At 57.7% G+C, this 15,638-nt stretch overlaps 1 protein-coding gene across 3 annotated transcripts in view; it reads right to left on the reverse strand.

The window, feature by feature from the left end:
- LOC127571754 (sodium- and chloride-dependent creatine transporter 1-like) overlaps nucleotides 1-15,415 on the reverse strand; it is a 76,915-nt gene extending 61,500 nt beyond the window's left edge. For 2 of the 3 annotated variants that reach the window (XM_052018431.1, XM_052018430.1), the window contains exon 1: nucleotides 15,125-15,415. In XM_052018431.1, coding sequence (XP_051874391.1) covers nucleotides 15,125-15,155 — 31 coding nt within the window. In that variant the 5' untranslated portion in view covers nucleotides 15,156-15,415. Of the gene's footprint in view, nucleotides 1-6,122; nucleotides 6,222-15,124 lie in introns of all 3 variants that reach the window. The other variant, XM_052018429.1, reaches the window with a different exon arrangement.
- Nucleotides 15,416-15,638: the final 223 nt, after the last annotated feature.

Here is a 15,638-nt window from a genome sequence, read left to right on the forward strand (position 1 = left end):
TCCTCCGGAACATTCCACATGCACTACAGCGCTGGAGAGGCAACCGACTCGTGCACGGCTGGAAATACAGCCTGTGCATCTTGGTGACAACTGGATCGTCTGAGCTGGTGATGGCGACGGAGGACGGAGGGAGAAACATCCCTGAGATAGAGGCCATGACATCTGCCACATCCCCCTGGGGGGTAGATGGGACCTTGACTGAAAGGCAGCAGGTCAGGGTGTGCAGAGGCAAAAACCCCTCACTCCTGCCCCAACATCTGTGTGTGTGTGTGTGTGGGGGGGGGGGGGGGGGGGGGGGGGGGGGAGCCAGTTCTTCCTTCAGTACAAAGGTGGATCAGGCAGTTATCCGGCATGGAAACAAGCAACATGCCCGGATTAATCCCATCTCCTGGCCCTCAGCGTCAGTCGAGGTGATTCAAGTGTTTGTCCAGACACTTGAACACCGTCAGCGACTCTGCTTCAACCACACTCTCACCAGAAGGCAGCTCACTCCCACCTTCTCGGGGGCAGTTAATGCTGGTCTTGCCAACGATGTCTGGATCCAGAGCTCAGGGAGAGCGAGGTCCAACCCCACTGTGACCAGTTCAATTGTTATTTACCGATAAAATCTGCTCTCAGTGAAAATATCCTGGAGCTGTTGAACCAGTAAAACCCACCTGGTTTACCCAAAGTCCTCTGTAAGGGAAAGGGGGGGGGGGGACAGGGGGAGGTGGTGGAGGTTGCTGGGGGTGCAGGGTGGGTGGTGCTGGGGATGGAGGGGTGCTGGGGATGGGGGTTACTGTGGGTGGGGAGGGGGTGCTGGGGGTGGGGGAAGCTCTCTATCCTGGTCTGGGCATCTATCCAACTCCAGCACACTGAGGCAATAGATTATTCACTGCCCTTTGCTGTGGTCTTGGAAACAGCTTGCTGTCCGGAGGGTGGGTGGTGGTGTGTGTGCAGTGTAAGCTCCTGCTGCCTCTCAGTCCTTGTACATGTGATCAATTCTCCCGATCTAGGCCCGAGTACGGAGCGGGCAGATCTTTGTCCACAGCTACACTTGGTTCTTAATGCAGTAACAGCAGGACAGGCAATAAACCGTGGCCTGCACATCCTGAGGAACAACCTGCCTCCCCGGACACTACTTGTAGATTTATCCTCCTTCTCAGACTCTTTCCCCGGAGTGGGGCCTTGTCTCTGGGAGGAGAGCAGCCCTGACTGGGATAGAGAGAAAGATCAGGTGCCTGGCAGCCAATCAGAAGCCAGCTCTGCGTGGCCAATGAGGGACCTGGCATACGGAGCAGTGGGACCACAAGTGACAGACAGGTGAACTGGTCCATCCCGAAATGGTGAAGGAACTGGATCTCTGTTCAGGTCTGAGCAGTGCAGTTGGTCATGGAGGAGAGGGGGAAGAGAGGTGGAGAAGGGAATTCCTGAGCTTGGGGCTCAGGCACAGCCACTGCCACCAGCAGTGGAATGGCAGGAAGTTCGGAATCCACAAGAGGTCAGCCTGTTCCTCGGAGAAATCCACCGAACCTCTTGCTCCAAACTTTCGAATTGCTCACATTCAATGTGCATGCAGGTCAAAGGGCATCTGTGGGAAGGTGTATTGGAATTCAAGGCACATTATGTTTTCAAATAACTAACAGTAAATGCCTCAAGCCCAACAACAGAGGCCACAAACTGCTGCTGGCACTCACCCCCAGGAGCATCGAGCCCTGGCTGGTTTAGGGTTAACAGCAGGTGCTCCGAGATGAAGCAAGAGTCAGATTTAATTAAGATGATTAATAATACTGGAATCCAGATGAAAAACATGATGATGCTGGAGGAACTCAGCAGGCCAGGCAGCATCCGTGGAGAACAGCAGCCAGTCAACATTTCGGGTCAGGACCCTTCCTCAGTATTGAAGATAGGAAAAGGGGAAGCCCGATGTATAGGAGGGAACCGCAGAGCAGTGATAGGTGGACAAAAGAGGGGAGGCGGGGTGGGCACAGGGTGGTGATGGGTAGATGCAGGTGGGGAGAGCAGATCCACCGGGGGATGGGTAGCAGAGAAGGGGTTGAAGAATGGGGCCGGAGCAGGCTTGGAACAGAGACTGCTCAATGCAGCCACCGAAGAGGCAGGCGTAGCTGGGACCCACGTGAGTGCCCATAGCTACGCCCTTGGTCTGTAGAAAGTGAGAGGAATCGAAAGTGAAGTTGTTTAGGGTGAGGACAAGTTCAGCCAGGTGAGGAGAGTGTCAGTGGAAGGGGACCAGTTGAGAAGGAAGCATAGGGCAGTGAAGTAGTTACGATGGGGAATGGAGGTGTATAGGGACTGGATGTCCATGGTGAAGAGGAGGTTGTGCGTGCCGGAGAACTTAAAGCTACTGAAGAGTTGGAGAGCGTGCGATGTGTCACAGACGTAGGTGGGAAGGGATTGGACCACGATAGTGACTGTGGTCGAGAGAGCTTGCTATTTCCTGCACCTCTGCTCTCACCCCCACCCCTCACAGACCAGACAGGGATAGGGTCCCCCTTGTCCTCACATTTCATCCCACCAGCCTACGTCTCCAACGCATCATTCTCTGCAACTTCTGCCATCTCCAACAGGACCCCACCACCAAGCATTGGATACAAAGGCTGGTTGGAGCAGGATGGGTGGGAGAAGGAGTGAACGAGGGAGTCACGGAGAGTGCGGTCCCTGTGAAAGGCAGAAAGGGGTGGGGAGGGGAAGATGTGCTTGGTGGTGGGGTCCCGTTGTAATTATGTCCTATGCCATCTCCAATGTGTCAAAGGAATTTGGACAGGTATGTGGGTAGGAAAGATGTGGAGGACACAGGTAAATGGGACAGGCATCATGGTCAGCGTGGACAAGGTGGGCCAGTGCATGGCCGTGTTTACGTTCCGATGATTAGCGCTGGGACGTTATGTTGCAACTTTACAAACCACTGGTCAGACCGCACTGGGAACACTGTGTGCTGTTCTGGTCACCACACTGTGAGAAGGACGTGGATGTGCTAGAGAGCACAACTACCAAGCTAATTTTGGATCCAATTTGCCAACTTGCCCTGGATCCCACAGGCACTAACCCTTTGGACCCACCTCCCATGTGGGACCTTGTCAGAGGCCTCAGTGTAGATCACATCCACTGCCCTACCTTTGTCAATACACCTTGTTACCTCTTCAGAAAACTGGTCAGGCAGGTTTGCTTTGTGCTTTTATATTATTTAAATTTTTTTGTGCTTGGAAATGTTTAATAGAATCTTTAACAGTTTTTGAATGTTTGGTAATCACAGATATTAAGGCTGTTCCAGCGTGTTGACAGTTGTTTCACCCAAGGGCTGTGTTTTCCAGCAACAAAACACTTCTGTGGACTTACAGTCAGAAGCACTGTGCTGGTTAGAAACTTCCCCTTCCACAGGTTCTTTAACATCTTTGGTCATTAACGGTCAACCAAATTGAGATAAAAAACCAACAGTTAACCCAGCACCAGATAGCATTTGCAGAAGGAAACACCAAATCTTTGGCTTGTCAGCGTGTTTCAGATTCACTCCCTCTGCTTGGCTCTAATCCTCAAGCTGGCTCCACCAATCCCACCCTCCCCGACAGGCAGAGTTCGGAAAATCTTGAAAAATTTCGAACAATTTCACCAAGTTTTCCCTGAACTTCCAAGGTCTGGGGAAGGGTGTGCACGTGAGAGACTTGGCTTGCACATGGGAGGATGGTGTCCAGGCAATGACACAGCCTTGTCAGGCATCAGTCTGCACTGGGTGTTGGAGATACAGATCAGTGGATTCAATCCCAATTCAGACTGGGCTCAAGCAAGCTTGCGTCTTCACCCAATATTCCTTCTGATCTTTCTCACTGCAATGTCACAGCTCACTTCCTTTCCTTGGGAATAGAGCCAATCTCCAGGACAAATGGGAAAGTGTACGACCTACAATGACTGCACTCCAGAACAAAGGTCACTCCTACCTCGGTAGTCGAGCTGCAGTATGCAGACGATGCCAGTGTCTGTGCACACTCGAAGGCCGAGCTCCAAGCCATTGTCAGCTCATTCACTGAAGTCTACAGGAGAATGGGTCATACACAATCCAACATCCCCTAGCAACCTTCCCCCACTGCACAGCATTGCCCTCTGACAAGACCCTGGAAAACACAGAGGCTGCCCGAAGGCAGACAGCGACGATGGAAGTCATCGCCACCTTCAACGCACCAACACGGCCTTTAGTCAACTGAGGAAAAGAGTACTTGAAGAAGAGACCTCAGACCTGGCACAATACTCATGGTCTACCTGCTTCTGAAACCTGGACTACCCACAGCAGGCAACACAGAGGACTGGAAAAATACCAGCAGCACCACCCCCACCCCACACCACACCCCCCCCCCCCCCCCCCCTCACCAAGAGGCATTGAGCATGGATAGGAAGTTGGCAACAGAGGGTGGTGCTGAGTGGATGGTTACTGGTCTGGAGGAAGGTGAATCCTGGGATTCTCCAGGTATCGGCATTCGGGATAATGCCTTTTTGATCCATTTATTGACCCAGACTTGTGGGTGCGAGGCTCAATTATCAAATCTGCCGATGACACAAAACTCAGCAGTGCTGTAAACGGAGAAGTGGATGGTGACTTTACAGTGGGATGCTCAGGCTGGTGAAATGGGCAGGTACATGGCAGATAAAGTTTAGAACATAGAACAGTGCAGCACAGGAACAGGCCCTTCGGCCCACAATGTCTGTGCCGACCATGATGTCAATTTAAACTAATCCCTTCTGCCTGCACACGGTCCATCTCCCTCCATTCCCCGCCTGTTCACGTGTCTGTCTAAATGCTTCTTAAATGTTGCTGTTGTATCTGCTTCCAACCCCATCCCTGGCAGCCCGTTTCAGGCACCCACCACACTCTTTAAAAAAAAAACCTACCTCAAATCTCCTTTAAACGTTTCCCCTCTCACGTTAAAGCTGTGCCCTCTGGTGTTTGAGATTTCCACCCTGGGAGAAAGATTCTGTTTGCCCTATCTATGCCTTTCAGTTTTATAAACTTCCATCAGGTCTCCCCTCAGCCTCTGACGCTCCAGAGAAACAATACAAGTTTGTCCAACCTCTCCTTATAACTAATACTCTCTAATCCAGGCAGCATCCTGGTGAACCTCTTCTGAACCCTCTCCAAAGCCTCCACATCCTTCCTGTAATGGGGCGACCAGAACTGCACACAATACTCCAGATGCGGCCTAACCAAAGTTTTATACAGCTGCAACATGACTTGCCATCTTTTATACTTTGTGCCCGACCAATGAAGGCAAGTATGCCGTACACCTTCTTGATTGTGAAGATCTTCTGTCCATTGTGTTGCACTTTCAGGGAGCTGTGGGCTTGCACCCCAAGATCCCACTGTACATCAGTGTTCCTCGGGGTCCTGCCATTTACTGTACACTTTCCTCCTACAGTTGACCTCCCACAGTGCTTCACCTAATGTGGAGAGACACGAGGTGAAGCACTTGATAGGAAGAACAGGGAGAGGCAATACAGTATAAAGGACACTGTTCTAAAGGTTGCAGGAGCAGACAGACGAAGTTATGAATGCACAAGTCCCTGAATGTGGGAGCTTCGTCAGTGCAGGCAGAGAGTATAAAAGCAGAGAAGTCATCCTGAACCGTTATAAAACACTGACGTGTCCGCACCTAGATCAGTGTTCAATTCTGGGTGGCACATCATAGGGCGCAAGGCCATGTAGTAGGGGCTGGAAGAGGAACTAGTGAGTTACTCTGGTAGGGAGCTAGCACAGACATGATGAGTTCAATGGCCTGCCTCTGCACTATAAACCATTCTATGAATCTACCAAATGAAGTGGCAACACCCCCAGTACGGCAGCTCTAGTTACAGTGAGTCAGCCGCACAGAGCAGGCCACGTCGCTCACATACACCAGTCTACTGAAGGGAACACCCTCTTCAGAGCTCTGCCGTGGGAGAAGCAGGTGGACAGCGGGGAAGATGGAGGGATGTGCTCAAAGCCCCAATGAAGAAATGAAACTGTCACTCACTCCCGGTGTTCCCAGTGGAGGAGGAGCTTCAAGATGGTACCGAGAGCCCAGCCCATGCACTGGCAGCAGACGGAAGGAGCAGAACTCCCGGAGGACCCACCCACCAACAAGCAACTCCCGCCCCACCTGTGGTAGAGTCTGCGGGTCCCACATCGACTTCATCAGTCGCCTCAGAACCCCCAGAACGGGACTGGAAGCAAGTCATCCTCGATCCTGAGGGACTGCCTAAGAAGAAGGAGGAGGATAGTGAGAGACGGACAGCCTGGTGGGATGGGCGGAAGATGGGGGTGAAGGGGAACAAACGTGAATACTTTTGGTAGGAAGAATAAGAGGCAACATCTCTTCACTATAGAAAGTCACCTCACCGTAGGAAGGATGTCGAGGCTTTAGAGAGGGTCAGAGGAGGTTTACCAGGATGCTGCCTGGATTAGAGGGCATGTGCTATCAGGAGAGGCTGGACAAACTTGGGCTCTTTTCTCTGGAGCGGTGGAGGCTGAGGGGTGATCTGTTGGAAGTGTATAAAAGGGGCACAGATAGGGTGGACAAGCAATATCTTTTCCCCATTATTGAGTGATCCAACACCAGAGGGCATGCATTTAAGGTGAGAGGGGGTAGGTTCAGAACAGGCGCGAGGCGTACATTTTTTTTTACTGAGAGTGTGGTGGATGCCTGGAATGCGTTGCCTGATAGGGTGGTGGAGGCAAGTTCACTGGGGGCTTTTAAGAGGGGCTTAGATGGAAGGAAAATGCAGGGATATGGGCATTCTGTAGGTAGGAGGGATTAGCTATGTCGGCACAACATTGTGGGCCGAAGGGCCAATTCTATGTTCAAACTGGAAGCACAGATCTAATGGGGCAAGAGGACAGATCTGGGCTACAGGGGCCCAGTTCATGGAAGGTGACCGGGCAGGTAGTGTGTGTCTCTGGTGCTGGGTTTCATAAGACGAGGCGGAGAGTGCAAGAGCAGGGACATCACAGAGATCGTGTCCAGTTCTGGGAAGATGTGAAGCTTTGGCGAGGACGTGGGAGAAACGATTCTAGTGACGATGGAGACAGGAGAGACTGCAGATGCGGGAATCTGAAGCGACACACAAAGCTGGAGGAGCTCAGCAGGTCAGGCGGCCGCTGTGGAGTCGAGACCTGAAACGCCGACTGTCCATTCCATTCCATCCCCCCCCCCACAGATGCTGCCTGACCTGCTGAGTTCCTCCAGCACTGTGTGTTGCTCCAGGAACGAGCAACGTCCTTTCTGTGGAGAGACTGAAGAAGCTGGGGCTGCTCTCCTTGGAACAGAGGGGGTTGCAGGGGGATCTGAGAGAGGGATTTATAATCCGTGAATGGCAGAGAGAGGGGACGGACAACCCATGCCCAGTGCTGGAGGGGTCGAGAGCAAGGGTGATAGGAACAGACCCAAAGCGAGATACCGCGAGGGGTGGGCTGGGGAACAGAGGACTGGGGGAAGGGTAGGGCTGGTTCAACTGTAGTGTTTGAAAGGGAGCTGGCTAATTTCTGAAAGGAAAGAATTTGTGGGGCTGTTGGGAGAGGGTAGGAGGAGGGGGTCAGGCTGACTGGCCAGCTCCTGTATACAGTTTCACCCCCCACCCCCCGGCTGTGACCATTCCTTGACACGGATTGTGTGCGCGAAATTATGTGCCCATGTGCGTGTGTGTTTGAGAGACTGAGTGTGCAAATGTGTGTGACGTGTTCTTTCCACAGGTGCTAGGCATTGTGCACATCTCTGCTGTCTAGCAACCTTACACGTGTGCACAAGCTTATTTCTGTGCTCATGGGTGTATCTGTGTGCACATATATGAGAGTGCAAGGCAGTGTGTACGTGTGACATACTGTGTATGAGTGGCAGCATGAACGTACATAGTGTGTGTGTCACTACGTGAGAGTGTGAGGCGCTCATGTGTACACGTGCGAGGTGCTGTGAGGTGCTCGTGTATATACCGGTCACTGTGCGCGAGGCTCTCCTGTCATTGTGCGTGAGTGTAAGGTGGTCTGTGTATATATGTCACTGTGTGAGTGAGGCACTCGTGTGTACGTGTGTATATGTGTTACTGTGTGCAAGCGAGAGGCGCTCGTGTGTACGTGTGTGAGGCGCTAGTGTGTATGTGTCACTGGGAATGAGGCACTTGTGTGTACGTGTGTCACTGGGAATGTGAGGCACTTGTGTGTACGTGTCACTGCGCGAGGCACTTGTGTGTACGTGTCGTTGTGTGCGAGTGCAAGGCGCTCATGTGTTCGTGTGTGAGTGTGGCATTGTGTGTATGTGTGGCATTGTGTGTATGAGTGTCACTGTGGGAGTGTGAGGCGCTCGTATGTACGTGTGTCAGTGTCTGAGTGTGAGCTGCTTGTGTACATGTCACTGTGTGTGAGAGAGGTACTCACTGCAAGTGAGAGTGTGCGAGTGCACTACAGGGTGGTTCCTGCTCTGACAGTAGGGGCCAGTTGCCAAAAGATTGACTGTCCCATGTCAGAGAAGGGTCATGGTCAGCTGGCTGTTCAGGAGCTGGACATCGGCACCGACTTCACATCCAACACGTCCGTGTGCAGGTCATGGTCCTGATCTGTCACCAGGGTCAAAGGCCCTCCATCACTGCAGCTCCCTCTCTCGGACCAGGATGGCCTTCCAATAGAGTGTCATAGGATCGTACAGCATGGAAATAGGCCATTTGGCCCAACCTGCCCATGCTGACCAGTGAACACCCTTCCATGTGAACCCCATCTCCCAGCACTTAGTCCAAACCCTCCTCTGCCCGTGATTCAAGTAATCATCTGGAGACTTCTTCAATGCTGTCAGTGACCCAGCTTCCCCCCCGGCAGTGTCCCAGGTACTCACCACTCTCTGGGTGAAGAACTGCCACCTCAGATCCCCTCTATGAGGGGAACCTTCCTGGGTCACTGGGCTGTCTGCCTGAGTCCCCAAAATCCCACCCAACTGACGGATGGTTTGAGCAGTGCTGAGCTGTGCCTGGAATGGAGAGGATGGAAACGGACACATTCCCTCCACACCCAACACCAGTCAGGCTCAGTATCAGTCACTGGACCATCAACATTCCCTAGGGGGGAGTTTGAAATCTCCCCACGACCCCAGGCTGGGTTTTAAAGTTCTGCCCAGTTCTGGACTTCCTGCCAGGTGCCTCTCTTTCTAATCCCTTTAGTTTAGAATCACTGGACCCAACTCAGGATTCAAGACAGGAGGCAATTCACCTGAGCTCTCCAGTTTATCACACTGCCCTCCCCACAACCCCAAACCTCTTCCTCGCCTGTCATCCAAATCCCCTTGTGAAGCTTCTTCCACAGAAAATAGAACACAGCACAGGAACAGGCCCTTTGGCCCACCATGTCTGTGCTGAACACAATGCCAAATTAAACTATTCCTTTTTCCCTCTACATGATCCATATCCTTCCAGTTCCCTGCGTATTTGGTCCCGATGCAGGGTTTTGACCTGAAACTTCAACAATCCTTTCCTCCCACAGATGCTGCTCGACCCACTGAGCTCCTGCAGCAGACTGTTGGTGCCTCGCTGCACATTCACATGACTAACAGCCTCTTCAACACCACTGTCGTACCTACCTCCGCTGGCAGCCCATCCCAGGCACCCACCACTGTGTAAATCTTGCCCCATACATCTCCTTTAAATTTGCCCCTCTCACTTTAAACCTACGTCCTCTAGTATTTGACATTCCCACCCTGGGGAAAAAAAAGATTCTGACTGTCTACTCTATCTATGCCTTTCATCATTTTATAGACCTCTATTAGGTCTCCCCTCAGTCTCCGTCGCTCCAGAGAAAACAACCCAAGTTTGTCCAACCTCTCCTTGTAGCTCATACCCTCTAATCCAGGCAGCATCCTGGTGAACCTCTCCTGCACGATCTCCAAAGCCTCCACATCCTTCCTGTAATCCAACCAGAAATGCACACAATACTCCGTGGTCTGACCAAAGTTTTAGACAGCTGCAACATGACTTCCTGACCCTTACACTCAACACCCCGACCAATGAAGGCAAGCACACCAAATGCCTTCTTCACCACCCTATCCACTTGTGTTGCCATTTTCAGGGAGCTGTGGACTTGGATTCCAGGATCCCTCTGTACATCAACACTTCCAAGGGTCCTGCCATTTACTGTGTACTCCCCTAACATTTGACCTCCCAAAGTGCAACACCTCCCACTCTGGGGCAGTGTGTCCCAGATCACAGCTCACTGTGCAAAAACATTCTTCCCTCACCTTCCCGTGTCCTCAGGGCACTGACCCCCCTGCTGATGACAGTGGACACACAAACCCCATTTAGTCCAGAATGCCTCCAAATCTCCTCTTGCTCTACTTTATGAAGAACAACATCAGCTTCACTGTTCCCCCACATTAGTGGAAGTCTCCTATCCTTGGAGCCAGATCCGAGGACACACTCGATCCATCTGCTTACTGCAGCTCAACGCTCAGTTCCTCCGTCAACAATTTCAGACAACCAGGTTTCTCTGGTTCTGACAATCACACTCCCAGGGCACGGGTCAGACCCAGAGTGAAGCTCCCTCTACACCGTCCCATCACACACTGCCGGGGTCAGACACAGGGTGAAGCTCCCTCTGCACCGTCCCATCGCACACTGCCGGGGTCAGACACAGGGTGAAGCTCCCCCCGCACCGTCCCGTCGCACACTGCCGGGGTCAGACACAGTGAAGCTCCCTCTGCACCGTCCCGTCACACACTTCCGGGGTCAGACACAGGGTGAAGCTCCCTCTGCACCGTCCCGTCGCACACTGCCGGGGTCAGACACAGGGTGAAGCTCCCCCCGCACCGTCCCATCGCACACTGCCGGGGTCAGACACAGTGAAGCTCCCTCTGCACCGTCCCGTCACACACTCCCGGGGTCAGACACAGGGTGAAGCTCCCTCTGCACCGTCCCGTCACACACTCCCGGGGTCAGACACAGGGTGAAGCTCCCCCCGCACCGTCCCGTCACACACTGCCGGGGTCAGACACAGGGTGAAGCTCCCCCCGCACCGTCCCGTCGCACACTGCCGGGGTCAGACACGGGGAAGCTCCCCCTGCACCGTCCCGTCGCACACTGCCGGGGTCAGACACAGGGTGAAGCTCCCTCTGCACCGTCCCGTCGCACACTGCCTGGGTCAGACACAGGGTGAAGCTCCCTCTGCACCGTCCCGTCGCACACTGCCGGGGTCAGACACAGGGTGAAGCTCCCTCTGCACCGTCCCGTCGCACACTGCCGGGGTCAGACACAGGGTGAAGCTCCCCCCGCACCGTCCCGTCACACACTGCCGGGGTCAGACACAGGGTGAAGCTCCCTCTGCACCGTCCCATCGCACACTGCCGGGGTCAGACACAGGATGAGGCTCCCCCCGCACCGTCCCGTCACACACTGCCGGGCATGGGTTAGAGAGAGAACCTCTATCACACTCACAGGGTAGGACAGCAAGGTCATTAATTCAACATTTTTCCTCTCTGCACGTCTGCCACTTGATCTGCTGCACATTTCTTGCACATTGTTCAGTTATGCTCCCACTCAGCATTCTCCATTTATACTTTCTCTAGATGGATCAACGGTGATTCACAGGCATTCATTTCGCTCTCTTGTATCACTTTCCCTATGACATCTTTCCCCTCTCTGCAAATCCAAAACGAATTGAATTGAAAAAGGGTCATTGACCCAAAACATTGGCTCTGGTCCTCTCCCCACAGGCACTGCTTGACCCACTGGGCACTCTCTGCAGTTTCTGTTTTATATCAGATTTCCAGCATTTGCAGTAATCCCTCAGCTGTCACACACGTGTCAGCCATGACTCAGTGGGTCAGTCCCTCTCTCCCTGTCCCAGGATTCCGGGGATTTTTGACTCACCACAGAGGGTTGAGCAGTGAATTCCAGGCTGAAGCTCCCGCACACTGCGGGAGTGTCCGGCTGCAGGTAGCAACAGGGACACTCAGCAGGTCAGGCAGCGTCTGTGGAAAGAGAGAGGCCAGGTATCCGCAGGGAACTGCAGCACTAGTCTCCCCACACTGTCCCCACACAAGGACCAGGATGTGGAGATTCAGTCAGGGCTTTGAACTGGACAGGGGTCAGGGGCGGTGGGGGAAAAGAGGGGCAGGAGTGGGACAGATGGGTTTGCTGTACCGGGAGCTGACACAGGCTCGATGGGCTGAATGGCCTTCACCTATCTCGATATCCGAGATGTCTATGTCAGTTTTTGGGTCCCTGTCTACACAGAATCACTCCTCACGTCCCCCCCCCCCAAACACACACACCCACTTGAACCCCCTCCTCCATGACCCAGGAATCAGGAGCACCCTGAAATCCTGCTCGACAGTCTCCCCCCCCCACCTTTGTCCTTGGGAGGGGGAGCAGGGAGAGAGGGGCGGGGGGGTGAGGAGGGGGGGGGATAGGGAGAGAGGGGCGGGGGGTGAGGAGGGGGGGGTAGGGAGAGAGGGGAGGGGGGTGAGGAGGGGGGGGTAGGGAGAGAGGGGCGGGGGGTGAGGAGGGGGGGTAGGGAGAGAGGGGCGGGGGGTGAGGAGGGGGGGTAGGGAGAGAGGGGCGGGGGGTGAGGAGGGGGGGTAGGGAGAGAGGGGCGGGGGGTGAGGAGGGGGGGTAGGGAGAGAGGGGCGGGGGGTGAGGAGGGGGGGTAGGGAGAGAGGGGCGGGGGGGTGAGGGGGGGGTAGGGAGAGAGGGGCGGGGGGTGAGGAGGGGGGGTAGGGAGAGAGGGGCGGGGGGTGAGGAGGGGGGGTAGGGAGAGAGGGGCGGGGGGTGAGGAGGGGGGGTAGGGAGAGAGGGGCGGGGGGTGAGGAGGGGGGGTAGGGAGAGAGGGGCGGGGGGTGAGGAGGGGGGGTAGGGAGAGAGGGGCGGGGGGTGAGGAGGGGGGGTAGGGAGAGAGGGGCGGGGGGTGAGGAGGGGGGGTAGGGAGAGAGGGGCGGGGGGTGAGGAGGGGGGGTAGGGAGAGAGGGGCGGGGGGTGAGGAGGGGGGGTAGGGAGAGAGGGGCGGGGGGTGAGGAGGGGGGGTAGGGAGAGAGGGGCGGGGGGTGAGGAGGGGGGGTAGGGAGAGAGGGGCGGGGGGTGAGGAGGGGGGGTAGGGAGAGAGGGCGGGGGGTGAGGAGGGGGGTAGGGAGAGAGGGGCGGGGGGTGAGGAGGGGGGGTAGGGAGAGAGGGGCGGGGGGTGAGGAGGGGGGGTAGGGAGAGAGGGGCGGGGGGTGAGGAGGGGGGGTAGGGAGAGAGGGGCGGGGGGTGAGGAGGGGGGGTAGGGAGAGAGGGGCGGGGGGTGAGGAGGGGGGGTAGGGAGAGAGGGGCGGGGGGTGAGGAGGGGGGGTAGGGAGAGAGGGGCGGGGGGTGAGGAGGGGGGGTAGGGAGAGAGGGGCGGGGGGTGAGGAGGGGGGTAGGGAGAGAGGGGCGGGGTGTGAGGAGGGGGGTAGGGAGAGAGGGGCGGGGGGTGAGGAGGGGGGGTAGGGAGAGAGGGGCGGGGGGTGAGGAGGGGGGTAGGGAGAGAGGGGCGGGGGGTGAGGAGGGGGGGTAGGGAGAGAGGGGCGGGGGGTGAGGAGGGGGGGTAGGGAGAGAGGGGCGGGGGGTGAGGAGGGGGGGTAGGGAGAGAGGGGCGGGGGGTGAGGAGGGGGGTAGGGAGAGAGGGGCGGGGGGTGAGGAGGGGGGGTAGGGAGAGAGGGGCGGGGGGTGAGGAGGGGGGGGTAGGGAGAGAGGGGCGGGGGGTGAGGAGGGGGGGTAGGGAGAGAGGGGCGGGGGGTGAGGAGGGGGGGTAGGGAGAGAGGGGCGGGGGGTGAGGAGGGGGGGTAGGGAGAGAGGGGCGGGGGGTGAGGAGGGGGGGTAGGGAGAGAGGGGCGGGGGGTGAGGGGGGGTAGGGAGAGAGGGGCGGGGGGTGAGGGGGGGTAGGGAGAGAGGGGCGGGGGGTGAGGAGGGGGGGTAGGGAGAGAGGGGCGGGGGGTGAGGAGGGGGGTAGGGAGAGAGGGGCGGGGGGTGAGGAGGGGGGTAGGGAGAGAGGGGCGGGGGGTGAGGAGGGGGGGTAGGGAGAGAGGGGCGGGGGGTGAGGAGGGGGGGTAGGGAGAGAGGGGCGGGGGGGTGAGGAGGGGGGGTAGGGAGAGAGGGGCGGGGGGTGAGGAGGGGGGGGTAGGGAGAGAGGGGCGGGGGGTGAGGAGGGGGGGTAGGGAGAGAGGGGCGGGGGAGTCGGTTCGAGGAGGGCGCGCTCTCCCACGCCGCGGAGCCGGGGACACTCGCTCCCTCCCCGCCGGCCGCTGTCACCGGGAGCGGAGCGGCCTCGGCCCGTGGGAAGGTCGGGCTCCGCACAAAGACTGGCGCAGCCACACCGCCCCCTCCCCTCACCCCCAACCCCCTCCTCGGCTGCCCCGGAACCCGGACACCCCTGCGGCGGAGGGAGAGGGGGGGGGGAGAAGGTGGAGGGGGGGGGGAGAAGGTGGAGGGGGGGGGGAGAAGGTGGAGGGGGGGGGAGAAGGTGGAGGGGGGGGGGAGAAGGTGGAGGGGGGGGGAGAAGGTGGAGGGGGTGTGGAGAAGGTGGAGGGGGGGGGGAGAAGGTGGAGGGGGTGTGGAGAAGGTGGAGGGGGGGGAGAAGGTGGAGGGGGGGGAGGAGAAGGTGGAGGGGGGGGAGAAGGTGGAGGGGGGAGAAGGTGGAGGGAGGGAGAAGGTGGAGGGGGGGGAGAAGGTGGAGGGGGGGGAGAAGGTGGAGGGGGGGGAGAAGGTGGTGGGGGATGGTGGAGGGGGGGAGAGAAGGTGGAGGGAGAGAAGGTGGAGGGGGGGAGAGAAGGTGGAGGGGGGGAGAGAAGGTGGAGGGGGGGGAGAAGGTGGAGGGGGGGGAGAAGGTGGAGGGGGGGGAGAAGGTGGAGGGGGGGAGAAGGTGGAGGGGGGGGAGAAGGTGGAGGGGGGGGGAGAAGGTGGAGGGGGGGGTGAAGGTGGAGGGGGGGGGAGAAGGTGGAGGGGGGGGGAGAAGGTGGAGGGGGGGGAGAAGGTGGAGGGGGGGGAGAAGGTGGAGGGGGGGGAGAAGGTGGAGGGGGGGGAGAAGGTGGAGGGGGGGAGAAGGTGGAGGGGGGGGAGAAGGTGGAGGGGGGGAGGGGGGGAAGAGGGAGCGGGGAGCGCGGAGGGAGGGAGCGCCGCGTACCTGAAGGACGCGGCGGAGAGTCTGGGCGCATTGTGCTGGCGAGGAGACGGTGAGCAGGGAGCCGGCGCTCGGCAGCTTCAGAAACAATCCACGAAACACTTGAAGGTTAGTCTGAAGAATCTCATGGACGCGGGTCCCGGGGCCGGGGCCGGGGCCGGGATGCCGGGGTGCGCGGAGCCGAGCTGCCCTGCTCTCTCAGCCGGGTCCCCATCAGACTGGCCCGCACTGGCGCCGGCGCTCGGCTTTTGACGGGCCGGCCCGGCCCGGGAGCCGCCCACCGGCCGCTGATTGGTCCCGACAGCGGGCCGGCTCCCCGGGCCAGGGGGCAGCGGCTCCCAGCCCCGAGCCGGACCCCCGGGCGTGGGGTCGGCGCTGCACCGTCCTCAACCACCCGGGGGATCACCCAGCACCGTGCTGGGGTAGCGATGAGGGAAGGGTAGCCGGGGTCTGGGCCAGAGCTGTGTGCAGCGTCTCCCTGGTGGGAGCATTGATCAGACAGGGGCAGCGGCAGAGT

The sequence above is a fragment of the Pristis pectinata genome, chromosome 6 (assembly GCF_009764475.1).
Source record: "Pristis pectinata isolate sPriPec2 chromosome 6, sPriPec2.1.pri, whole genome shotgun sequence".
NCBI classification, from domain to species: Eukaryota; Metazoa; Chordata; class Chondrichthyes; order Rhinopristiformes; family Pristidae; genus Pristis; species Pristis pectinata.